Genomic DNA, 27,873 nt, shown 5'->3' with positions numbered 1-27,873 from the left:
CAGGAACCCACATTTTCAGCATAAGAGAAACGGGACACAAATATAAAAATCAAAGGAGTAAAAAATCCTATATTCTTAAAAATGACCGGAAAAGTATCAGCATGAACTTATGTTCCATTTTTTTCTTTAAAAGATTCATATTCTTCAGTCTTCTGAAAAGAACTAGTAGCATTGACAACATACGGCCATGAGCGCTCAGTGACCAGATTGGTGGTCTACATACCATTTACCATTAAAATGAACCAAAGATTTTTGGTGAAATGGCTGATTCCAGGGCATGGCAAGAAATGTACAAGATGAGTCTCGAACATCTTAAACAAGGAACTATCAAAGAACACCGGGGTCATATTAAAGGGACCTAGGAGCCAACACAAAGGCTCTCACTGGTCAAAGTTAGGACCTTTTGGGCCCCAAAGAAAAACTGCAATGTAGTTAAACAGATAATATAGGTAACCAAATAAAAGAAGTCCATCAAATAAACATAGATGGAATCATAGAATTAGAAAACAACTAATTTTCAACCATTAATTAAACAATGACTGTGAAATGACAATTTATAATGGATGGATCCACTGGCAATCCACTGGAACGTGATATAGAGAGAGACCAACAGGCATTAAGTGCAGAGCATCACTGAGAAAGAATTTTCCCAAAGAATTGAATCTGAATCTGATCAAGCTTTTAGATATAAATACCAACGCACAGGAACTATAGAGGACAGTATAACATCATGGTATACAATCAGCTAATCCCAGACTATAGAAAATTCTATGAAACAAAAGACCATTTCGTTTAACAAATAAATGCCAAGAAAACAAAAAGAGTGAGAGAGGATTGCTAATGACTAAAAGACTAAGAGACATAGCAACCAAGGCTAGTGCATGAGCCTTGTTTGGAGCCTAAATAAAAACAAACGATAAAAAAAGAATTTATAAAACAGTCATGGAATAGAACTGATAATATTAGATGATGTTAAAAGAACTATTCATTTTTCAGGTGTGGTATGAACGATTGTTTAGAGGTACATAATGAATTACTGACAAACGAAATGATTTGCTACCTAGAATGTGCTTTACATCATCAAATAGAGGCAGGATGGGAGGATTAGGTAAAACAGGTTTGGCCATATATTAATAAATGTACAGGCTGGATGATAAATACACAGGGGCTTATCATAACAGTCTAATTTTTTGCATGTTTGTAAATATCCCTAATACAAATTTTTTCAAAAATGCTTCAGATAAAAAATTAAAGAACTAAAGAAGATGAATGCAAATATGACAAAATGTTAACTGTCAAGTTCTGAGTGATGGGAAAATGATGGCTTATATTTTCTCTACGCTGGAAAATGTTCATAATAGTAAACAAAATTGTAAAAGCATTTAAACCCAGCAAAAACTGGCAGCTGGGTCAGGTTAAAAGGATTCTGAAATGTAGCTACAGACACCTAATGCTGGCCTTTACCACTAATGCCCATAGAAAATTCAAAGCAGATGACAAAATATTATATACCAAAAAAGCTCAAACTTGAACTGTATTTTTAGGGAAAGAAAAGAGGGACCTTGGGAAAAGGACTCCAGCTGACAAAACAGTGAAACTTATGACATAAAGAAATATCAAATGGGAGGGGACGTGTTTTACGATTTTTAGTTCAGGGCCCCAGGGATGATCAATGAAGATCTGGCCAGCGCCTTGTTCCCTAAAGCCTTAATGCCTTAAGCAACAGGGATATAAACAGCACCCCCACGGAAGCGCAAAGCATTTATATTTTAGAATTATAAAATACACCAAGACAAAGCAGACAGTGTGCTTATTACTCAGGTATCCAGCCTCTGACATCAGCAGCTATTGCACAAGCACTGCTTCTCCACAGAATCTCTAACTACAGCATGATCTCACATCCTCCATGCCTAATAAGGCTCGTTCCCATACCTGATGATGACACACTGGTTCTCTCTGTCAATGATCATGTTTCTGTACATATTATCTGCAAGAGCATAGATATGAGGTGGGTTTTCATACTGTGCCTAGAAAAGGAGGGGGGGAAAAAAAGGTCAGATAGAGCAACACATTAAATTTCTTTTCCTGGCCTTGGCCTAAACCACTGTATAGTTCCAATGCCTGTAATTACATCCTAAAGCTTACATAATACAAGAATTCATTAACTTGCCTAGGCTAGGAGGAGTTACACCTAACAAAATGAAGATGGACTTTGGAAGGATTCCCCTGGAGGCATACCTGTGATTCAGCCTTCAGCTGAATCAGCCCACGTCTTCAGATACTCCAACACACACCCTTCCACCCAAACATGCCTCTGCACATGACATTCCATTGCTAAGCGTTTCTAAAGACACTTGGGCAACAGGTCTTTAGAGAGGCTACTAAAAACCTGGATCTCACTGTAGCAGAATTCTAAATTCCTACACAACTTTTTTCCTGAGAGGCAAGTTGGAGATGACTATCTATGACAGAGGAAAGAGAAAAACTAAAAATTTTCCATAAGAAGAGGGCAAGAGGTATGGCTCTTTAAAGTGACAAACTGGTTTGACCGGTTTCATTTCAGTAAGAAGAAAAAAAAAAATCCTACCACATTAGGGTATTCTCCTGGGTTTGTGTTTTAGTGTCATGGGATATTGTAGCTATGCGTAAATATAAATTTGTCATGTCAGGATGACTTCAAACCTACTTTCTTCAACTTCTTAGCAGCCACCTTGACTACTTCCTCAAAAATTACCACAAAGAAAAATACTTCATGTGGTATGAAGCTGGAGAAAGAACATTCCTTAAATTTAAGGCTATCTAACATTAAAAAGTGAAAGGAATACCAGATTCAGAGTGAGAAGACATTTAGACTCTGTCTTTCCCTTCATTGGTGCCCATCTCTCAAGCTGGGATAATGATATTCCTGCTACAAATGTCACGGGTAACTGAGATGATGGATGGGAAAGTAATTTGAAAAGGTAGAAAAATATGCAAAGGTACAGCAGCATTTACTAATCCAGCTTTCATACTTATTATCCAATGATTTACTATAGAAAAGGGGGCCTGGCCCAGAAATTGCCATTTGTTGCAAGTTCTGGCAGAGCAGAGTTGAGTGATGAGAGGCAACGAGAAGAGGGTGCTTGGATGCTTGCACACAATGTTAAGCACTGGTGTATCCAGTGCCCACGGTTCCCCTGATGTTGTGAGCAGGAGGTTCACAAGGGGAACTGCTTAGTGACGGTTAGAGGCTATTTCTGACCTGGTCGCCTGAACAACTCTGTATAGGAACAAGAATAATAGATCCCTGCCTTCACCTAACAGTCAGAAAGGGATGCATGGAAGGGACCTCAGGACATAGTTTAAAAATGGCCTTCTAGCCTAGATTGTTTATGCACGTCTATTTTTAATACTTCTGCAAACAGGGAAATAGATAATAGGAAAGAAAAAAAGGATACCGTGTTTCCCCGAAAACAAGACCTAGCCAGACCATCAGCTCTAATGCATCTTTTAGAGCAAAGATTAATATAAGACCTGGTCTTATTTTACTATAAGACCAGGTCTTATACAATATAATGTAATGTAATGCAATGCAATGCAATGTAATGTAATACCAGATCTTGTATAATATGAGACTGGGTCTTATGTTAATTTTTGCTCCAAAAGATGCATTAGAATTGATGGTTCGGCTAGGTCTTATTTTCGGGGAAACACAGTAGAGCTTTGGGCAGTGATGGGGAAGTTGTGGGCAAGTCAATGCCCATTAAGGCTTTAAAGCTGATTAACTGGTTACACTTTACATTTGCATGTGACTCTGTTTTTCAAATTCGTTTCCTATCTGTGGTCTCATCAAACTTCTTAGCTACCTATGAGGATTATAGGGTAGGCATTTACTCCACCTGATTCTGCCCTCCCCTGAAATCCCTGAAAGTCATTAAAACCCAACTTCAGCTCCAACACTTAATAGACTGGAGTACTTTACCACTCCGAGTCTCAGATTCCTCATCTGTGAAATGGGGGTGGAGAGTAATACACAGCCAGCATCCAGGGCTGTTTTATTATTGTCACAAGTGTAACACAGCACCTGACACTCAGTAAACACCAATTTTACAACACTCTGTTACCATTAGCAGTTAAAAATAAATGTGTATTTTTTAAAATTCTAGGGCATGTCTTTAAAGAGAAATCTTCAAAAGATGAACGGCCTAAAAGGGACTCATGTAGCAATGCTTTTCAGAGAACTGGAAAGAAACAACACGAACGCACAGCACTTGTATCCACCCGCCTTGGCTGTCATGGAGATTGCCAAGCCAGCTCTGCGCCCCCTGCCTCTGGCCCGGTGCTTAGGGCGCCAGGGCAGGGCGCCGACAGAGTTTCCCTTGTGCTGGGCTCCCATAAAGGCAGCATTATCAAACGGGACTCTCGCGTGGCAGCCTCCTTCAGCTCTAGCGACCAGCACCATTCATCTGGCAACAATGGGGTGGGCTCTTGCTCTGGGTAAATTGCCTTCCACTTCAACTGATGAATTTGTGTGGGCTCTCTTTTGTTTGTTTTCCAGGGGTCAGGATTAATGAATGCTCTTGTGCTTCTGCTGCAAAGGAAAGAGCAAAGGGAAAAAGATGCAGAGATGGGGAGGCCTGGGGAAGTGATGAACCACCTAAGGAAATACATTAATTAGGATTACAGTTTCTATTTTTATCACACAACAGAAATGGCTATGGAGCTGGGTCTGAATAGGGACCAGAGTCACATTAGTAAATGAAGTAATAAAAGATTCATTTTAATGTTCCAGTCCTAGCCACAGCTTAATAAGTAAGTTCTGATTCAGACAGAATGACTCTCATGGCTCTATTTATTTTTTACCCATTATTGACTTTTCAGTTCTAGAATTTTGTGGCATGTGAGGAAGGAGTAAGAGGCTCCAAGGTTCTACATCCCATTTAACTAATTTTGTAATGTTCCAATATTAGATAGCCCTACGCTTTTTTGAGCTATGCTGTACAGAGCAGCACGTCATTAAACATCAAACAATGTCACCTACTTGAGCTTCCCCAATAATATTCATAGTAAAGAAATGCAAATTATTGCCAACATCAAGAAAAACTAAACATTCTTCCAAGAAGCCCAAAACTCCACAGGACTTTATGTGGCGTGTAACTTACCGCTCCTTGGTACATTTCAATTTCCTTCTCCCCAAAATATGGCATCTGCTTGAAAGGGTTGACTGAGATTAATACAGATCCTATATATGTCTGAATTTATATCCAGTTAAGGTCCATTATTAATCTTCACAGCTACACATTTTTTCAAATTAAGTAACCGGATGTTATCAAAAATCCATAATGACTGTCAAAGGGAAAGTTCTTGTATTTGTTTTCTAAAAGATGACAAATTAAGACAAAGGCAATTACCAGCTAGCTCAGATTTTGTTCCTCTCCAGGAAGAGTAATGAACTTAATTACCAAGGTGCTACAAAAAGAAATTATTTTAAATAAATTGAAGCACATTCTTTTAAGACTGGTGACATGTACAGCGAGGAAAAACAGACATGATGAAGGTGTTAAAAGCGCAGTTACCATCTCTCTTCTCAAATGACATTATTTTTTCCCTTGGAACTTTTTCATCTCTTAGGTATACTATGAAGAGACTCATTTAACAAACAGAGGGATACAAGACGAACTTAACAGTCATACTCTTTAGAAGTTTAGGGGAGCTGAGTTGTATCCACAGGGTATTATTCAGACCAGAGATCAGGTTTAGGGGAAGAAGGTGTTATTTCTGCATGAAGAATCCAGGAAGGCCTCTCAGAAGAGAGAATGTTCATATTGAATCTTAAGTATTTTACACAACACATTTTAATGTGCTCACATGAAAGAAGTGTTATTATAACATAAAAAATTTTCCATTTTTTCATTCAACAATCAACTAGCTTGAATTGGGTGTCTACAACATGCCAGGCACTGTTCTAGATGCTGGAGATACAGCAATGAACAAAATGGAATAGACGAAACTCTCTGCCCTCTTGAAGAAAGAAAAAAAACCCATAAAAAATAGAAAACAAAAAAAATAAAACCACACACATACCCAACATTATTTATTTTGATCAATGATGTCAAACGTTTAGAAATTTTGCAGTTGAAGCGGTAAAGTTATGAGATCTCCTTTAGTTGTAAAGGGAATACTGTGAATGCCACCTATCCGAGGCAAATTGATCAGTACGAACAAAGAAAGAGCTGCCTGAGGACAGAAGCCAAAGGAATCACCTCCCCAGTAATTCCTTCCTACCTTCCAAGCCCTTGGTTATCAAATAAATGTGGATTGGGTTGCCTAAGAGCTTCTATAGGAGCCAACATATTGTTTTTACTATTAATAATCTGCTATGTGAAGAGATATCTTATAAAGTCTTGATTTTCACGAAGTCATCTATATACATTCTGGTAAGGAGACACTCAGAAAAAAAAAACATCTTTCAGTCTACTCTAGGCCAATCCTGAATCAATGACTCAGGTTGAAAAGGGAAAACTATAGCTGTGCCCTAAATTTCCCAGGCTCTCAAGGGCCATAATATTTGGGAGGATTCCCAAACAACAAAGTTGGGTTTGAAATAGATAATGTAGTTTGCATATTGGCTAAGTAGCTACACATTTACCTACATCAGAAGAATTGAGCAAGATAATTTATTTAAAGACGACAAACATATTTTAGTTATTTCAAGTGAGAGTTTGGCCTAATTGTTTATCTAACGGCCTGCCTTTTTTTCCACCTGGCTGGGTTGGCAAAGACCTCAGCTACTTCCCTGAGAGCACAGGCCTCCTACTGGGTGGGTCACTTGTGTAGAACTCAAAATACTCACTCCCACTCCCTCCTGCATAATTCAGGTGTGTCTTTGGAAAAAGCTGCTCCCATCACTGTCTCTACCCACATAATCTTTGGCCGTGAAGGTGTGGCCCTAGGTTCATTTTGAAAATGTATGGAGCTACAAGGCTATGATACAAAACAAAAACAAACAAACAGAAAAACAACAACACCATATATAAATGCCATCTCCTGTAATAGAATTTGCAAGACAGAAGGGACCCAACAGATCTTGGTTCCCAAATGCTTGCTGCGGATCTATGAGTTTCCCCTGATCTGTAGCAAGAATGACAAAAAGGGAAACAGCGCTCTGAATTTTTCATAAAGCTCGGTTTATTCTATCTAAAAAACTATCCTTTATTCTCAGATTATTTCCTTTCTGTTTTGAGGGTATTAAAATATTCTTTCTTTGACGAGATGTGATGGTAGTGCAGCTTCCGTAAGTTTGTTTTTAATGGTCTTATTAGGCAAAGTTAAGAGTTCTACTTACATACACACACACACACACACACACACACACACACACACACACACACACTCTTTAATAGCCAGAGAATTCCCCAAACCACCCACAATGACCTAATCGACTTCCCTGTTTTTGTGACTGACGTGGGTCAGGGAGGTGAGATGACTTGCGTGAAGTCACATTATGTGGAGAATGGTCACGCTCGATCTTGAGCCCCTGGCTCCGGCCGCCAGACCAACGGTCATCTCACTGCAACATGCTGCCCCCCTACCCCCAACATGAACTGACTGCCAAGGGCCAAACCTCACTCAGAACAACTGCACTCACTGCCTTGAGCTCCTCTTGGTCTGGCACGAAAGTCTTAATTCCTAATTCAAGGGCTGAAAATGCCAAGTACAACTGAGTGTGGTCTTTGAGTAAAAACAAGTTTGGAGAAGGTTGGACCAGACGAGAATGGAGTGCTTTGCACGGGAACTAGTTTTGTCAGCCAAGTGGCTTTAAATGATGTCTCGTCAGGCACAAGAGCAAACACTGCAATGTTTTTTGTGTGTTTTTTTTTGAGTGTAACTGTAAGAAGTGTGGCAACATTCAGGAAAAATGGATGGTAAATTAAACCTTCCTTCCTTGTCTTAGGCTAAAAAGCTGAAAAATATGGGGTTTTATTGGTAAACAATGTTAGCATTTTCTAAGTAGATGTTTTTTTTAATGCAGAACAAAGAAATGTGCATTCAGCCTAAATGCATTAACAATTGATTGTTCCAAATGCTGACCTTCAGTACAAGACAATGTGCTGGTATTAGATACAGAAGAGGTGAAACGAGCAACTGTATAACTTAATTGGAAATCGAATCTCTTGTTGCCTTAACTACTAAGCTTAGGAGACGGAAAAAAAACCCCTTATTTAAAATAATGCTACGTTATCATAATAATATTCCTTTAGCACTAAACTGATAAAGAAGGCTTTTGGCTTTTATCACTTATCAGAGGAAAAATTTGCAGCTAGACCCTTAGTATTATTTCATAAACATCCAACAGACTCGTCAAACTTCCTTAAAGCTGAAAGCAGCAGAGTTGCCATTGGTGGAATGCACATCGATGCTGAGTTTCTCATTTATTGAGTGGGCAGAGATTTCTAAAACACGAAGTCATTAGTGGTCAGCTAACGCATTTCCTTGGTAGAACACACAATTAGTCAGTCATTGATTCAAAGGCTGATAATCAGCCCCCTCTGTGTGAGTCATTTAAAAATTATGCTGTCTGAATATAAAAAGCAAGTCTTGATAGTCAACAAATTTTCAATGAATAATGCACCATGCCAAGAATTATGCAGAAAACTAAAATACACGATGCAAGAGGATATCATTTGTAAAAAATGAACAAGAAAGCACATATAGATGCATGTCTGTATGTGGATAAATTGAAAAATATACAGCAAGTTGACAGGCATTAACCCTATAGGGTGAGATTACAGGTGATTTCAGTTTTCTCCTTTCTGCTTGACTGCGTTTTCTAAATCATGTTAAATGAACACATATTGCTTTAAAGGGTTTTTAAAGCTTTGTGTGTTTTTTTTTTTTTTTTGGTTTTTTGTTTTATAAGAAGACATATAAGACACAGCCCTTGTCCTCGAGGACTTTCTGGTGCTTTAGGGGTAAACAATCTTTGTGGGGAGAAAGTGAATCTGCCTGGGTTGGCTGCTGAGAACCACTGTCATCATTTTTTTCTTTTCTTACCCAGTTTATCAAAAACCAAGTTTCTATGTAAATAATGTAATAAGCTGAGCCTACATTCTAAGAAAATTCCAATAAATAATTTGTTCAACTACATTTCGTGGAAGTCAGCCTTTTATGGGCCTGTCAATAAACCAATCTTCCATTTAAAAGTTTCTATGGTAAACGCATTTGAATTTCCAATAAGCGACTTTACAATTGCATTTTTGGAACATAACTCAGAAATATGGAGGAACTTGCCATAGTATAATAACTAATACTTACTATGTAGTTACTGCAATCATTATTTCATTTAATCCTACAACAGCCTTATGCAGGAGATTTGATTATCACTCCCATTGTACAGGTGAGGAAAGCAAGGCACATAGATCACACAAAACTTCATCAGGTCACCAGGCCCATGCAGAGTAAGGTTCAAAGCCAGGCAGTCCAAACCATATCCTGCACCCAACTCTTTCTAGTCTATCATCTGCCATGGGTTTTGCACATAAAAGTGATTAAAATGTTTTGATGATGATAAGCCCAGATCAAGTGAGCATAGTTCAATTTTTTGATCAAATAAAATTAAATCTTACAACTGAATATTGCTTCCATACAATTGCTTCCATACAATTACATGAAAGGAAGAAGCTCTGCACAGCTACCTAGGAGTCTTCAAATCTTTTCTATAAAGGGCCAGAAAAGTAATTATTTTAGGCGTTGTGGGTCATATGGTCTGTTGCAACTACTCAGCTCTGCCATTGTAGCATGAGAGCAGCCAGAGACAATAATAAAACAAATGAGCATGGCTAGGTTCCAATAAAACCTGTTATAAAATGGGCAGCAGGCAAGAATCTGTCTGCAGGCAGTAGGCTGCCACCCTTGATTAAGATGCTATTATAATATAGCTAACAAATCCACGTATAGCTCTTAACACTTAAAAGCGGGGCTTTAGGGATTTAACTACCCAGATATTTGGTAAAATCTCCTAAAGTAAATGAGAACCAGCACAGTATTGACCAGAACTGTCCAAATGCCTTGGAAGAATATTGTTAATTAGTATTGCTACATCCACGCCTGGTGAGTTGAACCCTCCTCGCCCAACAATGGGCTAGGCAGTCCCCGCACCAGGATTGTTGCACAGGTGTGGGTGATTTTAACAAATACTCAAATGAATGGTGTACATAATAAACAGAAGCTACTGAGGTGAGAACTATTCTCCCCAAGCTTTTGGGGTTAAAATCTAAAATGCAGATTACAAGGGCTGCAAAGACTTCACCTGGAACGGTCATCCATACCGCCGTACCTTCAAAAGCCACCAACAGCATCGAACTTAAACTTGCTGGTACAATTAGATGGATTTTACACAAATCTTCACATGACTATGACCAACTCTACAATAATTCCACTAACACATCTTCACCTCGTTGCACCCAACAAAACTCCTGAATCCTGTAGAAACTTAAGAAAATATCACAGTTCTCTGTTTATAATGAAGTCAACACAAAGCTGAATCAAATTTCCATGCTGAATTTTGAAAAGCCCTATAGAAAATGGCACGTGGCAAGCTAACATGGAAACATAAAGGACAACTCAAGAATGTCAGGCTTTTTCAATTGCTGATCTTCACTTCTCGTGCTTCCTTTAGTAAACATAAGAATGCAGAAAAGCAGACAAAACGGCCTACTTTTTTGCAGGAGGCACTCTTTTTTAAACTTTTCAAGTCTGGACTTAACTACTTTGCAATTAGGGAGCGCTATCGACAGTGCTCTGTGCAGACTGGAACTTCCTCTAGGAAGCGCAGAGGTTTTAGACACCACGTGTGTGGCTAGAGGACGTCACCGGTACAGTTCCAGGAATGAAAATAGACATTGGCTGCATCCTGATTTTCTGACATGCCAGGAAAATAATTTAGCATCATCTTTGCCCCTCTCACAGCTTGAACCAAGGGACAAAAAAAGTACAAAACCACGTTCTGAAAGGGTGAAAATGACGTGAGCACAAAAGCATCGTTCACAATTTCAGCTGGATCTTCTCACACTAGGAATAAAGCCATGTTTCACCATGGACACGGTCATCAATTGTAAATGTCCAAAGAAACCAATAAAGGATACAAAAATGTAGTCGTCCATGTATCGCTTCTTCAGATTCTCCACAATGGCGTTCTCTGTGATCTTGGAGAGCAGGACCATGTCGTCCACACCGCTGTGCTTCACATTGTGGCTTTGCCAGTGGTACCGGTAGGCACCTTTGCTTCCCTACAAATGGAAAACACACAATTGTTAGGATAGTTTATCTTCTTTCAGGGTTTAAAAGGGGGTGGGGGGAGGGCACTCATATTCCTCATGTCAAACACAACAGAACAAAGATTTGCTGTCTCAGACCTGAATTCAAGTTTCGCTTTTACCATCTACAAACTAAGTGAAGCGGGGAAAAGTTATCTAAGCCCACTGTGTCACTTCAGCTTTTCTTTTCTCATTTGTAAAATGGGAGAAATAAGACCCGCTGCATAGAGTTGCTATCAGAGTTAAATAAAATGATATAATGTAAAGCACCAAACAGTGTCTAGAGTATAGTACAATCAATGATTGATGGTCTCCAAGAATTCCTTCCATCTTATTGTTTTGTAGAATTTGAGTGAAATAGGAACTTTTTGGATTTGTTTTGCAAATCATATATATGACAGAACTAAGAAGTGGGAAGACTACGTATCACACATTGACTAGGCCACATTGTCACAATTCTCTCTCCATAATTTACCACTGTCAGTGTACTACTAGCCTTTCACATTCAAAGGATAAGCTCCATTTTGATGACTGATCACTGCTATAGTATGAAGAAATGGACAGGGCAGCCTACACATGATCATAAAACATGCTACGAGCAGGAGGCCCTCATCTGGCCCTATGGTCTCCTTGGACAGATGAAGCTGTGGCCCTTGTCCGCTTATTGGAGTTACAACTTAACACCAGGAATGGCTTCTAAACACCCTGTGACCTGCAGGGTTTCCTTCACCTTGGCATTTCTACAGTGGTATTCCCCCATGTGTTCAGCTATGGGCCAAGCCCTGGAGTTAGGGGGGGATGGGAGCACCATAGTGGGGAGTTCACTGTCCATTAAAGGACATCTAGCTATTGACAGACATGACTCACAGAGGTGATTCATGCATCAGCAACAGTCGATATGTAAATACATGTAAAATGGGTGTTCCAGCACTAGGAGACTCCTTTGTTCTCAGAGAGACACAAATAACTTCCTGGAGAAGGCGCCATTTGAAGTGGATCTAAAACATTTTTAATTTGTCAGAGGAGACTAGAGGAGGGAGGATATTCATTATAATCTACTGGGGCAAAAAAAAAACAATATGTAACAAATAACGGCAAATAACACATGGCAAGATACTAGAAGATTCTCCCTTCTCTTCAAACCCTTCATGCATCCCACCGGACATGTCACACAGTGGACAAGTATGGTAGGCGCTGAACTGAGCAAGACAGCTCCTGCTGCCTTCTCAGAAGTTCACTTTTTGGGAGAATCTGGACTAAAGAGAGAAAAAGTCTGAATAAGGGTACCTAGAAAGGTGTCAAAACTAGGATGAGAAAAACGTAATAATTGGCTCTTCGAGATAAGGAGGAGGTTGGAAGGAAACAAGATGGATGCCATTTTAAATTTCACTTTTAAAAACTTGTTTGTTTTCTCTGTAGGAAACACCGGTCCTTCGATAAGAGCAAATTCTAAGAGTCTCTGGGAAAAGCAAATTTAAAAAACAACAACCAGGAAGGAGACACCATAGGAAAAGCATACCAGTGCCATGGGCTCAGGCTCCAGAAGGGTCTGGAAGGCTTGCCACCCATGCTGCCTTGCAGAGGGAAACTGTTTATGATATATTTGGCTTTCTCAGAACCACATGCAGCATCAGTTCTACAAAATTACCTCGGACCTCACCACTCCTTCTTCCTCTTGTGGTAAAGCAGAAAAAAAAGCACTGGCCACAGCCTGACTCACTGGATCTCAATCAAATGCCCACGGTCTCCTTCCAACTAGATTAAGATTCCTAGTGACTCCTCCCTCCTCTGCCCTTCTTCCTTTTCCAGCTTGATTGTTCCTTCTGGGAGCTCACAAAAATTACTCTGCATAGAAAACTATGGTCTTGGAGGAACTAACCAGTAGGTGTGTTTGTATATGTGTTTTTGACCCCAATAAATATCCCCCTACTTAAAAGAGGCACCAAAAAAAAAAAAAAAAAAAAGACACTTTCTCCTTGGAAAATGTAAGCATAGTTGATCAAAACAGCAGGGGTATTAATAGGCTGTTAATAGAGTGGGAAATGGTTTATCATTTTTGAACCCTAGACAATATCCTCAGAAGCAGAGGCTGAAAGTTGCCTTCAGACCGCAAACTACTGTCTTAGAACTGTGAAAGCATGAATTGTGTTTCTGGAACAAATCTCAACCCCTTAGATTCTTCTTCGCACCCCTCACTGGGAGGAGGAAAGGCAGAAATGGGGACCTCCCCTTCTGTGTGAGGAGGGCCACTTTCCTCAGATGGCAAGGGCCCAGTTTACCAGGCTGTCACCTTGGCAAGAGCTAGCTTCCCTCTTCTCTGCGGGCTTCTTTTTGGGTGGGAACTCCTTTTTGTTTTGTTTCCCCAGTAAAAATGGTTAACATTTTAAACAAGTAGGGGTACTCAGCAAGGTATTTCATTTCCCAAGAGTCCTTGATGAGTGGGGCGTGGCTGTACAAAGGAAGGATTGTAGCTGCTGACGTGCCAGCTAAGAAATGACAATGATAATAATATTAAATAATGATAATTACAATGATGATGGTGAAAAGTTACTCTTACCCCTGACAATGACTGCAAATTACAAGGAAGATATTTCCCATCAGATGAGGATTGAGTGCAGACTTTCTCGAGTTCACATTTAGTTTCTAATGATGATTCAGTTTATTAAAAAGCAATGGATTCACACACAAATTCTAGAAAGTGGGGTACGCCCAGATCCACATAATGGCCTGGTTTGTTCCTCACATTTAGGAGGTGGCACCAAGACACAGGAGGTCCCTTACACAGGAAGAGCCCAGCTCACAGATTCGCTGGCTGATTTGAAAAGGCGGAGTGTCCCTCACTGGTGTGTGTTTACCAGGGTGGGGACCAGGAAGAGCAAAGGTGAGTCAGCACAAAGGTGGGGACTGTTCTCCTGAAAGCCTGCCTTCCCTGGAGAAAGCCCCAGTGTCCTCTGCCTGCTACAGCCAGGTTCTGCAGACACTCTCACTAGTGTGTCCGTGACCATCTTTCTTCTTTGGTTCATCCAGGTGAGAGGAGATCACATACTGGGTAACTACAGGCTTCAAACATGCCCTTTGGTTGCCCAGAAAAGGGAGGCCATTAAATGTGCTGGGTAAATACAACAGACCCAGTGTTGGGCTACCCCCTGGGGGTGGGGGTAATCGTCCATATTCTCACACTGTTCTAGGAAGAGGATACTACATAGCATTTTTAAAGAGCAACATGAAAATAGGCATCAAAATTGTAGTCACACAGACCAATACGTATACAGTGAACTAAATAAAAATGAAATTCACACCTCTTTGACCCAGCAATTATATTTTCAGGAGTTTACCTCTAGATACACCAAGATAAATGTAGAAGGCTGTTGTTCCCTGTAGCAAAGTGTGTAATGGGGGAAAGTGGACACACGGTTTGTGGATTAAGGAGAACATGGCACACCCTCCCTACAAAGGAGTTCTATGCAGTCATTGAAAGGAGTCTGCTTGTGCTGACATGGAAAGATCTGCAAAAGATACAATTTCATGAAAATAGCAATCAATATGTAGATTAAGTAAAAAATGAATGCATGTGTCTAAATTTCTAAAAAGGCATGTGTTATATAATTGTTTTTGTGACGATACACAAGGTTCTATTGGGGAGAGAAAGGGTTTCAGGAAAAGGGTGACTTCTACTTTCCATTTTAAACTTTTCTGCAGTTTACATTTTTAAAAGAACCATATGCATGTCTTAGTAAAATTTAAAAATAAATAGAAACATTGAAAATGATGCCAATACAATCAAGCATTTTCAGGGGGTGGTTATTCGGTGGTGACCAAGCTATCCCCAAAGCAGGGACCATCACTTAAGCCTGGGTTCTGTGCAGCTTCAAGATTTGAAAGGTGGGTTGGGAGATGATGTATGGATGAAATAATATCATGTCTGAGATGGTTAGCTGGTACACAAGCATGGTAAGACAGCAGATCTGATTTCCAGAAAACTTGGAACTAGAATGCCCCCAGTGTTAGAAGGGTATCACTCTGAGAAGTAGAGAAAACATAAACTTATTGTGAAAAATGGACCATGGGGAACACTCTGGTCTGCCGTCAAACTGCCCTAGTTTTTTAATGGGATTCTTTTTTCTTTTTGTCCCAGTGAGTCATAACAGGAAAGGAACAGAACTATCTGTTTAGATTTTAATCTTTAAATTGACAGTCTGGGAATTCTACTTTTTGCAGTTCTGCTATTTGATTGGAAACACCTCCACTGCAAACTATGGGGCGGGGGGACGAGGGGAACCAACCCTAAATATTTAGTTGTATCCTATGTGCCAAGCACAGTAAGCCAGCATTGAGCTTGCAATGTATTTCAACTTTATGCAATTTAGAAGCCCCACCATTATGTGATGTGAAGATTATATTTGAAGCATGCATGTGTGTGTGCTGAAGTACAGGGAACAGAGTGCAAGGAAGGAGTGTTTCTGGAAGAGTGGTAGGGGGCAGTCAGCAGCCAACAAATACCCCCATTCTCCTCAACCTTGCGGGTAACTAGAACTAATACTTACTAAACACATAAATATGTGCCGATGTCTCACATGATCTCATTTAATTCACCCATTACCTACAGGATATGAATATTACAATCTCTCTATTATTCTTTTACAAATGGGTAAAGTTGAGGTCTGATTATAATTTACCAAGTTGCCTCTGCTTGGAGGGGCTGGGTGTGGGAAAGTACATTGTGGGGCTGGCACACAAAGTGGGGGTGAGAGGAGGCTCGATGAAGACAGAAGATGTGCTTATTAGTTTCATTCATATAAGTACATGTGACCTGGACCAAAGTTCAATATTTGTGTGACACTTCCACATACGTCTCAATTACTCCCTGGGACAAAGGGCCAGAGCTGAGACGTGTCATCAGGATTCCTGACTTCATTTTCTTTGCTCTTTCTGCTACAGCACATCTCACTTCCAACACCATCAAGGTTGTGTGTAGATGCTGGATCCAGCCAGGATCACAGGTCCAGTGGTCAGTCTCTGAGTCAAGGTTGGCCAGAGTCAACCTTCCAGGAAGCAAGTAGAGCAAACATAAATTATCGTCCAAACAGGGACACTTTGAGTGCAGAATGTAGTGTTGTTAATAATAAAGCTGGAACACGAGGCATAAACCAGGAGTGTCCCAGGTACATGTTTGTATCTGTGACCAACTTGATCTCAGAAAAGTCAGGGGTAACTCTCAGACTAGCCCTTCTAGCCAAGATTCTGGGCTCTTCAACCACAGGGTCTCCCACAAATCACTGCCTCTGTGTTGTGTGGGCCTTAGCCACCTGCTCGGCAGACAGAGGTTCCTCACATTACAGTGCCCCCAGGAGCTACTGTGAAGATCACAGAAGACCAACAACCATAACAAGCCCCAGTCCTTCTGGAGTACTGCTGGTTTTATATGATGACATGACCAGAGGGCAAAGGGTAGACAGTACATGCCCGGCTGGCAACATTGGTTTGACTGATCGAGTGGGAAAGGGAAAAAAGGTTTGTAAAAAGTAGCAGGAGATGATAAAGTGCCCCAATTTTGTTTTAGTTGCATATATGATACTATTTATGTAAAATGGTATCTCTCTGTATGAAAATATGGTCGTTGAAATGTTGTAGTTGTTTATCTCTAAGTGTACTTTCTGCATGGCTTTATTTTTCTATTGAGCATGTATTATATAAAATGTGCACACACATATATAGCTGTTTTCATTGAAAAAGTTAGATCAAATAAGATAAGGGATGTGAGAGCATCTAATAAAATGAAATGAAATATATATACAGAGGGTACCAAAAAAATGCCTACACATTTTAAGAAAGGAAAACTATTAAAATTGGAATACTCAATATATATCAATAACAAAAGATGAATACAAGTCACCTTTGACTTCTGCAATTACAAGAAGTACTCAAAGTGGTTACCATCAGCGTCCAGACACTTCTGATTACGGCGAACTACTGCTTGGGCAACGCTGACCGAAGTGTCCACTTGTATACATTCTTTTGGCACCCTCAGTATCCATGACACTGTTTTCCCTATTTTTCGTTGTTCCGTGTCAGCTCAGGCCTCCAATTCTTGTTTACCCCAGCTTGCAGCTATAGTAAACTCTTCTTTAAATATCAATGGGCCCCAATCAGGAAAAGAAACAGTTTTTTTTTTTTACTTTCTCTGTCGGAAATGTCCCTCCCAAAAGGACCATTTTCTATATCAATGAACAAATCAAATCTAAGTTGTTATAAACAGTTAACATATTCCATCAATTCTAACATTCTGAAATTAGAATGTGTCTTAAAAATCAATTCTGTGACACAGCTTAACTGTCAGCATTTTTGTTTTTAAAGGGGGAAAAGTGATGTCTCTAACGACCAGTAGCATCTAAGGCTTGATGAATTATGAATGTACCACTTACGAGGGGACAGGCACTGTTCTATGCACTTTATGAATATTAAGTTAATGTTTAATATCATCAAAGATATAAAATAGTATAAAGATTTTGATTGTTCTGGAAGAGTTGCACCATGTATTAATGTCACTTCAGGACCTGTGCAATGGTTTTTACTGGTGAGGCTGATGATTACCCAGTTCTAAAAGCTTTGCTTTGAAAATTTTTGTAGCTGGTGTCCCCCCACCTCATTCCAAACAGGATGAGGGTGTGTGTCCTGGCTGACAAGCTGCTTATAAGAGTGGCCCATCACCAGACCACAAGCTTGCAAAGCAAGGTCATTTCCTCTTCAATTTGTAAAAGCACAGACTTGTAGCTCTTGTAACCTAAGAGTTCCTTCAGTGTTGAGACCATTTGAAGCAGAAACGTGGGCCAGCTCCCCAATCCTGTGATATGTCCATCCCAGGAAATTATGAGTTCTGACCTTTATTTACATACACTATACTCCAGTGTTTCCTAAACATCAGTCAATTTCAACTACTTTTATAACTTTTCTGTAACTTATCTATATCAATTACTTTCATAACTTTGCTTACCTATAGACAAGCTCCACCAGTCCTATGCTTGTATAAACTGCAAATGTTGGTATAAACTGTCCTTTTTAACTTGGTTACATCATAAACAATCATCTCCACAAAATCACCAGTTTGGTGAGTTAGTTTTATTTCTTCAAGATGTGAAATATTTCTTCCAATTATAATGAGGACATACGAGTACAATTTAAAACACCCAGTGTGGGGTTGTATATCCCCATCTTACCATCTCCATACAAGGAGACCCACTGCCATTCTCTGTTCAGCCCGTTCCTACCAATTTCAAGTCTAGTCATAGGGAATTCAAATGACTTCTATTGTATTTCCCAAACGTATTTTTCTCTGCTATGGAAAATCTCACATGGCAAGACCAGATTCCCCTTTAGATAATAGGTGAGAGCCCAGGTTTTGTTTTCACAAGTAGAAAACTATTCTGTATTCATATTCCGAACGTCCTGCACTTTCCAGCAGGGGCCCCAAGAACCCTCCTGTAGTTCTCTCTCCTCAGGACCCCCCATGCCTTCCAGCCACACACGGAACATTCTAGTCATCCCCAGGGTAAGGGCTTGTCTTAAGGAGAAAATTCTCTGTTGGGCACCTGCAATTTATTCTTTCTCTCTAGGGAAGCACTTCCTGCGAGTATTACCAGCACTGTTCTATCTTTTCTGTCTCAGTCTCTAGGAAATCAAAATGGTGACTGTCTCCCCTTTGGGAGAATATTATTCTTTTCACAAAACGACTAATTCTCATTCCATACTAGCACTGTGCTAACATTTTATGCGTGATAATTTATTTAATCCTCACCACCTGACCAGGCAGGACACTGAAGCACGGAGAAGTTAACTAACTTGCCCAGCTCCAACAGCTGGGCTTCAAACTCAGACCACCCAGCTCTGGAATCTTGGGGCTTAACCGTTATACCTACTGTATCTCGTAATAAGGTTAACAGCAATAATTCTAAAGCTAACACTATCTGCTTTATTGCATGTTGACTGTGTGTCATGTATCAACTTCTTTCATCTGCACAACACCCTGAAGCAGACACTCTTAAGGGTATGTATGGTACCTTGTGCAAAGCCTGGCAGCTAGGATCCCACAGGGTGAGAAGTTTGGCTCTACTTGGACTTGCACAAAACAGAGAAAACTCAGTGCCACGGCATTGGCCTTTGGAATCTGTTCCCTGCCGTGTCCCCAGCATGGGGCCAGTGCCCAGCACACGGTCGGGTTCAATCATTACTCTGGTAAATGAATTCCAGGCCGCCTGAACTCATCTCAGAAGTAGGTGTACCTCACTGTGACAGCGACAGCAGGGAAAACTGGGGCCCAGAGTCTGCCCCAAGGAAGAGTGAAGTTTCAAAAGCTTTCCTATCACTCCCAGCCCAAGAGATCAAAGGGAAGAAACGTTGCCCCTAAAGACAATTCTTCTCTTTAACTGTCTACTGTCTTCCAGGCAACAGGCTAATCTTGACCACAGGATGAGGTTAGAAATACTGGCACCAATGGCTCTTGTTCATATTGGTGATTCAAATGGTAATAAAAACAGGGAGGTAATTGAACAATTTTTTTGTGACATAAAATGAACTATTGTGCTGCACCAAGGAAGAAAGAAATCCTAATTTAAATGCTGCTCTGAGGGAAAAGAAAAATATGCAAAGACTTATCAGCAGACTGCAGCAGAATTGATATCAATATGATTAAAAACAGTCTCCCAGGACTCACTATGGAATTCTTTTCTTACCTATATATTTTTAAAGCCAATGTGGAAACACTGAACGGGGGTAAGAGTAGGATTTTAAGTGGAGGTACAACAGATAAGGAGGTATGGATATGTCATCTCCCACTTAGAGGTGCTGTTGCACAATATGCTAAGTGGGGAGAAGGGTCTGGAATGTGATGGGCTGTCTCAGGGGCATGGGCAGCCTTTGTGTGTCATGGGTCAGCAGGGGAATACCGAGTCCAGGATAGAAGCTGAGCTCAGGGGTGAGGGGCGTCCCCTGAGCACCACAGTCACTTGCTGACACTGACCAGAAAAGTACAGAAGTGATAAATGGCTTCCACACCTTCTCCTGTTTTGGGCACTGGCACATGTGGACTCTTTGCTTGTTTGATCTGGCCTGATCAGTGGCACACAGATGTCATGTTCCTCCAGGGACAAAATGTAGCCATAAGGTGTTGCTGGTCTTGGAGCTTCTCGGGTATAAATGAGACATGTTGACCAGATCCACAGAGATCTTGGGCCACAGACAGGGTGGTAAGAAGAGGGTTCAGGGGGCACATCTCAAGGGGAGAAGCCACCAGAGCAGCCAGTAATCAATACTGTGGTGCAGTGTCACCAAGAGTCCTGTAGGCTCAGGACAACCTCATGTGTGAAGATAACTCCCGGTCCATCCTCTCAGTCCCTTTCATCACCCGGCCATTTCTTACCACCCATACTGGAATGGGACAAAAACGGGGCTGGGATGAAGGAATTTAGAAGGGGGCAGGGAGAGTCATGTATAATATATACTTGATAATTCAATTAAAAGCCCTAAGATAGACAGGACAGCAGGCTTTTTGCTTCTTGACGCCCCTGTTATCAGCTAGGGTCTCAGAAGCCACACTTGCACCTCGGAAGGCCAGCACTGGGGCCCAAGTGTCAGGGGCATGGGTGGCTGTGCAGCAAGGAGGAACACAGAGACTCTTATCTTGTTTTCACGTGTCCTTGACTACAGAAATTCTAAGGGGCTTTTACCACCTACCTGTTGTGAACCGTCCCCTCCAGTTCAGGGGATGAATGTGCAATAAAACCAATTTGGGAGGCTTCACTGTGAGCTTATCCAGGACCCTCATTATTACGTTCTTCCAGGTTTGGGAGAGGGCACCAACAGGTACATTTTGCCTGAGTCCTTATCAAAGGAGCCTTACCTTTCCAAAGATTCAACTGCTAGCAAATACAGATTTTTAAAAACACAGAAGTTGAAAAGGAAGGTGACGAGAGCTACGTAGAGAGCGAGAGAGAGAGGACCCCCTCTCTCTGAGGGGAAGAGATTCTAACTGAATAGAGGTGGTAGTACCCTTACAACTAAAAAGACTTTTAAAGAAGTGGTATGTTTCAAGGACATTTAATAAAAGTGGCATTGCAAGGATTCCAATCTCTAAGCATCACTTTCTTTTTCTGTGAAATGGGGGATGGTATCAGTATCTACCACTTGGGGCTTCTGAGTGTTAAATTAGATAATACATGGAGAGTTCATATTACACTGCCTGACCCACAGTGAGTGGTAAGTAAAGTTATTGTTAATAGTAATAAGTGAACTGGGAACATTGGTAGCCAGGGATAATGCCCTGATTAGATATCTGATGATTCAAGAAAGAATCAGAGAACCATCATATCATCTGGGCAATAAGACTAGCAGAGACAGGATTCAACAAAGAAGTACAGAACTTTTCAAGTTTCACGATACACAAATGATGTATAAGTGCATGCTATGTGAGACATCTGCACTCAAGATTCTCGGAGAATAGGGATCTACTACAGCAGGGTAGGAGATAGTCGCTGCCAGAAAAGGCACACAGAGAATCTAAGAGGCTAAGTAAAAAGGAAGCCAGTAATGAAGACGTACAATAAGGACCATCTTGAGTAACAGACTGATGCCTTATAGGCCAAACATAAGTGAGATGTTTAAACTACAAAGGAATAGGGGAAGGAAGAGGCAAGAATACTTCTACATTTATCTTCTGCATTCTAAAATTTTATAGCTGCAAGGGGCCTTCCCTACCAATCAACCAGGCCAAAGGTTTTACTTTACAAGTGAGGAATCTGAGGCCCAGAGAGGTGGTTTTGTGAACCTTGACCCTCTAGCCATCAGAGTGCATGAGGGCATGGGTGTCCACCCAAATATTAAATATTAGAAGAGCTTAATTTCTTCCTCATTTTTAATATTAAGAGCAATATAAATAGAAGTTTTAATATTTGTTTTCCAGTGGGTTATCTTGCATGCAAAGGTGCACAGATCCCACATTTTGGGGACCCCTTTCCTAGAACACTTTGCCTTCTACCCAAGATAGAGGCCTCTGTTTATGGGTTGGGGGTAGGGTTGATTAAGAGTCAAGATATTGGCTTAAAAATCAGAAACAAGTAGGTAAAGGAGAAAGGCAATCTCCAGAAGATGGGAGAAATGCCAGCAGAAATTAGAAAACTGTAATCTAACTGGAGATCTCTGGCTGGAGAATTCCATGGTGCTCCTTCCAATAGTAACTTTCTTCTGCCAGAATCACTAAAATTGAAAACAAAACACAAGCTAACCGTGTCTGATGTGATTAAGGGGCATGGGTGGGTCACACCAGCTTTAACCTCACAACTCCATAGAAAGTCCAAGAAATTTCTGGTGACTGCTGCCCATTGCTCATTGTATTCTGTAAAATATAATACAGCCTCAAAAAGTCAATGCATGTCATCAAGATGTGTGCTCCACAATGTTTAAGGAACTGTTTTGGCACTCCGTGCCAAACACGACATTAGGTGCTTTGTTTCATTTGGTCTCAAAAGAATTATCGCACCAGGGAGGTCCTATGATCCCCATGGAACAGATGAAAACATTGGCCAGAGAAAGTCATGGAGTCCAGATCTGTTCTTGGGCTTGGTGGGTTTAGAAACTCACAGCAGCTTTCACTGAGGCTATGGGGGAAGACAAAAGATATGGGTTCCCCACTCTGAAAATAGCACAAGGGAGCCATTCTCTGATAGTGAGGCTTCAAATAGAGCACCTGAAGCTGCCTTAGGTCCCACATGGCAAGCTGGATGGTTTGCCTTGGCTACGGAACAGAGATTGCCACTCTAAACAGGGGGGGCATTTTAGGTCCACTGATATGATTACTAGTAGAAAGATAACTAGTGCTATGAGAAGCATCAGGAAAGCTGAGAGACCAGACGGTTGGAGCCACCCTGTGACAATAGGCTCTGTTGGTCTCTTTCAAAGTACTACTCACAGCCAGTTTCAAAGACAGAGCCCCACACCCAGGTCTTCAGTAAATGCAGGCTTCTCGTGCAAAATTCTTTGAGAAATAGATGATGATTTCCCTTTGTGGCAAAGATGCCTCTTAGCACAATAAGGACACTCAAGTATGTTAAAAATAACCTCACAGAAATTCTCACTCAGACAAAACAGGCAAGATAGACATCAACTGCCAAAACAGTCCCAGCTAGGGATCCACTGGAGGAACTTGTGACAGAGCTTCCAAAGTCAAACCACATGGCACTCTCAGCCCTGCAAAGCCAAGAGCAGTAGTAAACTCTGGTCTTCCTTGTAGTAAGGGACAGGAATGAGTGTCAAGGGGGTTGGGATTCACACACAAATGATCGGGAAGCAGTAATAACAGAAATCACTTTCTGCAAGGAATTGAGACAAACCGACCTGCTCTCTGTGTAAGGTAGGAGAGTGTGCCCACCCAGTTATGCAGAAAACAGTGTGCTCCATTTTGGGCAGGACAGCGAATAGAAAATAGATGTCAACATCACCACCTCCCAAAGAGGGCTGTGCTCAAAAACTGCCAGCAAGACCACAAGTGGATTTGCAAAAACATTTGCATGGTTTCTGGTTGCAAAAATGCTGGAAGGATTTGTACTACACTCTACCCCCAAGTGCACAAAAGTCCCTTTCTACCTGAGCCCTGAGACCCAAAATCTGAGGAAAAGGAGCGCCAGCAGGCTTAATATTCTCCCTGGCTGTGACCCCTTCTCTTCCTGGGAGTCTGGCCAAAAGCACAGTATAACTTACTTATCAAATAACCAACACCCAAAGATACCTGGGAGTGACCACAAGTCAATTAAGGTCCATTGGAATCAAAAGCAAAAGGTTTCACCATTTGTTTGATCGAGTTTGGCTGAGTTTAAGATACAGACGTAGCTGCTAACTTTGCACTTAGAAGAAAAACTCATTTCAATTTATTTTTTTTAATCCAGTGGACCAAGAGTACAAAGGTTAGAAAAGAGAGAAATAGCCTGAGATCCTGAGAAAGATAAAAAGCAAATGATTTAAGTGAAACATGCAGGAAACATTAAAGAAGGAAATAAAACAACCCTAGAGATCTAAATATACAACAACAACAAAAGTTGTTTGATCATAGGGCAAGCTGTGTGAATAAATAAAATACCATAAATGCTCTAAAGGAAAAAAAATTAAAGAAGAAAAAAGTTTCCTTCCAACTTCCATTCTAAGGAAACCACAGTTCTTTTGCTTGTTATAACTATAGCTCACTATTAAATGGCTGAATTCAGCTTTGAAAAACCTACCTAACATTCTCTAGTTCAAAAAAATGTAAGTGAACCAATCATTTCCAATCAGTGGGCAAGTTTTGTTTGCTGGGTGGGTTTGTTTTGAGTGTCTGTGAATAAAGGCAAGGGTAATTTTATTTTTTTGTTATTTAAAATTTTCTCCTTTAAAAAAGAAACAAATAAAAAAACCCCACAACAACACCTGGAGTTGTTTTACAGGACTCCAAGGCAAATTTATCAGTTTTGAAGAGAGGTTTGACTATTTTAAAACATACCCGGTAATTGGTGTTTCCTTTGTCTCCAAATCAAAAGTCTGCACCACCTTTTCTTAAAGGTGTTTCTGTAGCACTTCTCGGCTGTGAGTCTGTGCACCGCTGTTATTATAGAGCTGTTATTATTATTTAAACTTCCATGAAAGGCACCTCAACAGGCAGGCTTGTGAGTTGTGAAATGAAAAGTGTATTATGGCAGAAACAAAACTCGAGTTGGGCACAAGGATGGACGACAATGCGCAAAGCTACAGATGGCAATGGGAGGCCTAAAAACAATGTGCAGTTCCTTTCTATTCTGTTTTGCCCCATTGTGTTTTGAATAGACTGAATCACTGCCCAGCTTCGGGGCCCAGCCTCTGAAAGGGCCCATTGTAAAGGATATGCTTTCCAGAGCAGAGTTAAGGTTGCTGTAGTAACCTTCACGATGAATTTCCTGACCAGTGTGATGAAAATCTCAACTGAATTGTGACATTACTATAGTTACAAACAAGACTGCAAAACGAGCATGGGCCTACCCAGTTAGGGGGTCTTTTCTTATCGGATCGTAACCCACTATCTGCTTCCTAAATCACTCACACAGCCGAGAAGGGACTGAATTTCTAAGAGCCAGAGCTTGAGAAGTAAACCTGTACAGTGTTTGGGGGGGGGATGGGATGGGGGTCTCTCCCAGAGGCTTGGGGTTGGTGGGCAAACGGGAGTTTGCAGGCCAAGAAGCCTCACACCTCATGATCTGTTTCAACCATAATGTTCGCTGGGTTGGGATAGCCACTTTTCTGGAGCTACATAGATACCCATGGTCCAAATGGCACAAGCAAAGACTATGACCACACTTGGTTGGGAGAAAACCATTCAGGATTTAGCAGAGTGCCCCTTAATCCCACCATGAAAAGGCAGAAGGCAAGTATCCCAATTTACCAGATGGAACACTAACCTAGAATGAAACCCTGTCCAATGAACTCTGTTCAGGGCTCACTATGTACCAAGCAACGCTCTAAGCTCTTTACATATATAAACTCAGTTAATTGTCCCCACAAACCTATATGGTTGGCATTATCATTAACCCCACTTTAAGGCCCTAGCACACAAAAAATGACATCACTTGCCCCAGATCAATAGCCAATAAGCAAATATTCCAGTTCCAGAATCTTTATTGAGCTTTTCCACAGAGACAATGGGTGTTCAGATCTGGAACTCTGGAGCTTAGGAGCCAGAGTTTGGGAGTCCTCCACTGGCTACTGACAAGTTGTTGCCATAGGCATGGGCAAGATTGTGCAGAACAGGGAGCAACTGGGAGATAGAAAACTAAGGATGGGAAGTTATTGCATCCATCCATTCGTTCATTCCTTCCTTCATTCATTCCAATAGTTTTGCCCCTACTAGGAGCCAAGCACTGTTCTAGACCCTGGAGTAACACTTGCAGACCACACCAACAAGGCTCCTGCTTTCATCAAGCTTATCTTCTCATTGGGGAGGCAGAACACAGATAGGACAGGTAGGAAAAATAGAGGCAGCTGAGGGAAGGTCAGGAGGGCTGAGTACTTGGCCGTGGACCCAGGAAGTAGGCAGCCAAAATGGAATCCTAATCAGAGTGCAGCCCAGGTCACACAGAAAGACTGTCTTTTTTCCAAAGGGAATGGGCCGAACTACTTTAGTCAGATCCCCTTCCAGTAAGAGAAATAACACCACCTCTTCTTTGTATATTGCTTTTAGCGTCTCACTACTTAGCTGTTTATCATCCCATGTGAGTCCTCAAGTGACTCAGCAAGCCAGGCAGCGAGCAGGTATAATTATCTCCATTTTGTATCTTGAACAGGCTGGAAAAATTTCCCTGATACATTTGAGGACCCCAAAGGAGTGGTGGAGATGGGGGAGGGCTGAAGAGCAAATTTCCGGTTGGGCTCATTAGCTTCGGGGAATGTCCCTCTGTTCATCTGTCTAGTATGATGATGGCTATGTCACTTATTGCTGGGTTATTATTAAGCTGGGCTGTAAGTCTCTCTGTGTGCTGGATCTCGCCTACTTAGAAATAAAGAGGGAGCAGGAGGAGGGAACCAGAACCAAAAACAGAGCTAGACTGCTTTTAACCCTGGTAGAGATAAGGACAAAACAAACAGCTCTTTAAAAACACAATTTCTAAGCATACTTAAAGGTAGCAATTCCAGCCTGGAAGCCTCTCAGCTTGGTAATGCACCACCCTAAAGAAAGGGCAAAATTATCAAGGCAGGGAGAAGCAGAGACGTCAGGCTGTGGATGAAAGCCCTATGCCATGCCAACTTCTAAGTAAGATGAGGAATTACAGTAATTCAGCCCACAGAGATTTCCCATTTTAACTGATGTTTCCTGTTTTCTATGCTGGGCATCGTAAGGATATTCAGAACCAGACCCAGAGTTCACAGGCCGTCCCTTTCACTGGGGTACATTCTTTTCTGTCCACTCATCACATTATGTGTAACATTACAACCCAAAATAGATGTTTTCCTACTAACCTCAATTTGCGGCCATTACCAGTACTGTTACTGAGAGAATTCTTGGCTCTGTGGGGCCGAGACAGAGAGAGCAGCAATGTCATCTAACAGTTCCCAGGCCTGGGGCCCTTGAAATACAGTCAGGACCCGGTGTTTGGTGTCTCTGCAGGAACTGTCCACATCCACCAGGGTTTGATTTGACTTTGGGGTAAGGATGAGGGACAGAGAGGGGACAAATATCTTTTTCCAGGTCTTTCAGCTGATTGCCAACCCATCTCAGGGTAGAGGAGACAACTAGGGTTTTTTTTTCATTGTGTTTGTTTTTGATCTTAGGATAATGAACGTATGGTTTTTTAAAAACCTTTCATTTTGAAACAATTTCAACATCTCAGAAGAGTTACAAAAAATAAATAAAGAATTCTTATACTTGTTACCAATTTGTAACATTTTGCCACATTTGCTTGCTTCCCACCCAGTCTCTTTCTCTGTCTCTGCCTCTCTCTCTCTCTTTCTGTCTGTCTGTCTCAATCTCTCTCTCTAATATGTGTGTGTGTGTGTGTTTATCTAAACCATTTGAAAATAGGTTGTATACCTCATACCC

General features: G+C 41.1%; 1 protein-coding gene across 1 annotated transcript in view; it reads right to left on the bottom strand.

Annotated features, from left to right (window-relative positions):
* Positions 1 to 27,873, bottom strand: part of MYO1E (myosin IE) — a 190,614-nt gene that overhangs the window by 102,459 nt on the left and 60,282 nt on the right. Inside the window, exons 2-4 of the mRNA XM_019732308.2 lie at positions 11,124 to 11,267; positions 5,142 to 5,231; positions 1,933 to 2,027 (exon numbers count right to left, since the gene is read on the bottom strand). Of these exons, the coding sequence (XP_019587867.1) occupies positions 1,933 to 2,027; positions 5,142 to 5,231; positions 11,124 to 11,267 (329 nt within the window). The remainder of the gene's footprint in view (positions 1 to 1,932; positions 2,028 to 5,141; positions 5,232 to 11,123; positions 11,268 to 27,873) is intronic.

Source organism: Rhinolophus sinicus, linkage group LG03, assembly GCF_036562045.2.
Source record: "Rhinolophus sinicus isolate RSC01 linkage group LG03, ASM3656204v1, whole genome shotgun sequence".
Lineage (NCBI taxonomy): Eukaryota > Metazoa > Chordata > Mammalia > Chiroptera > Rhinolophidae > Rhinolophus > Rhinolophus sinicus.
This window is presented reverse-complemented; position numbering and strand designations above follow the sequence as displayed.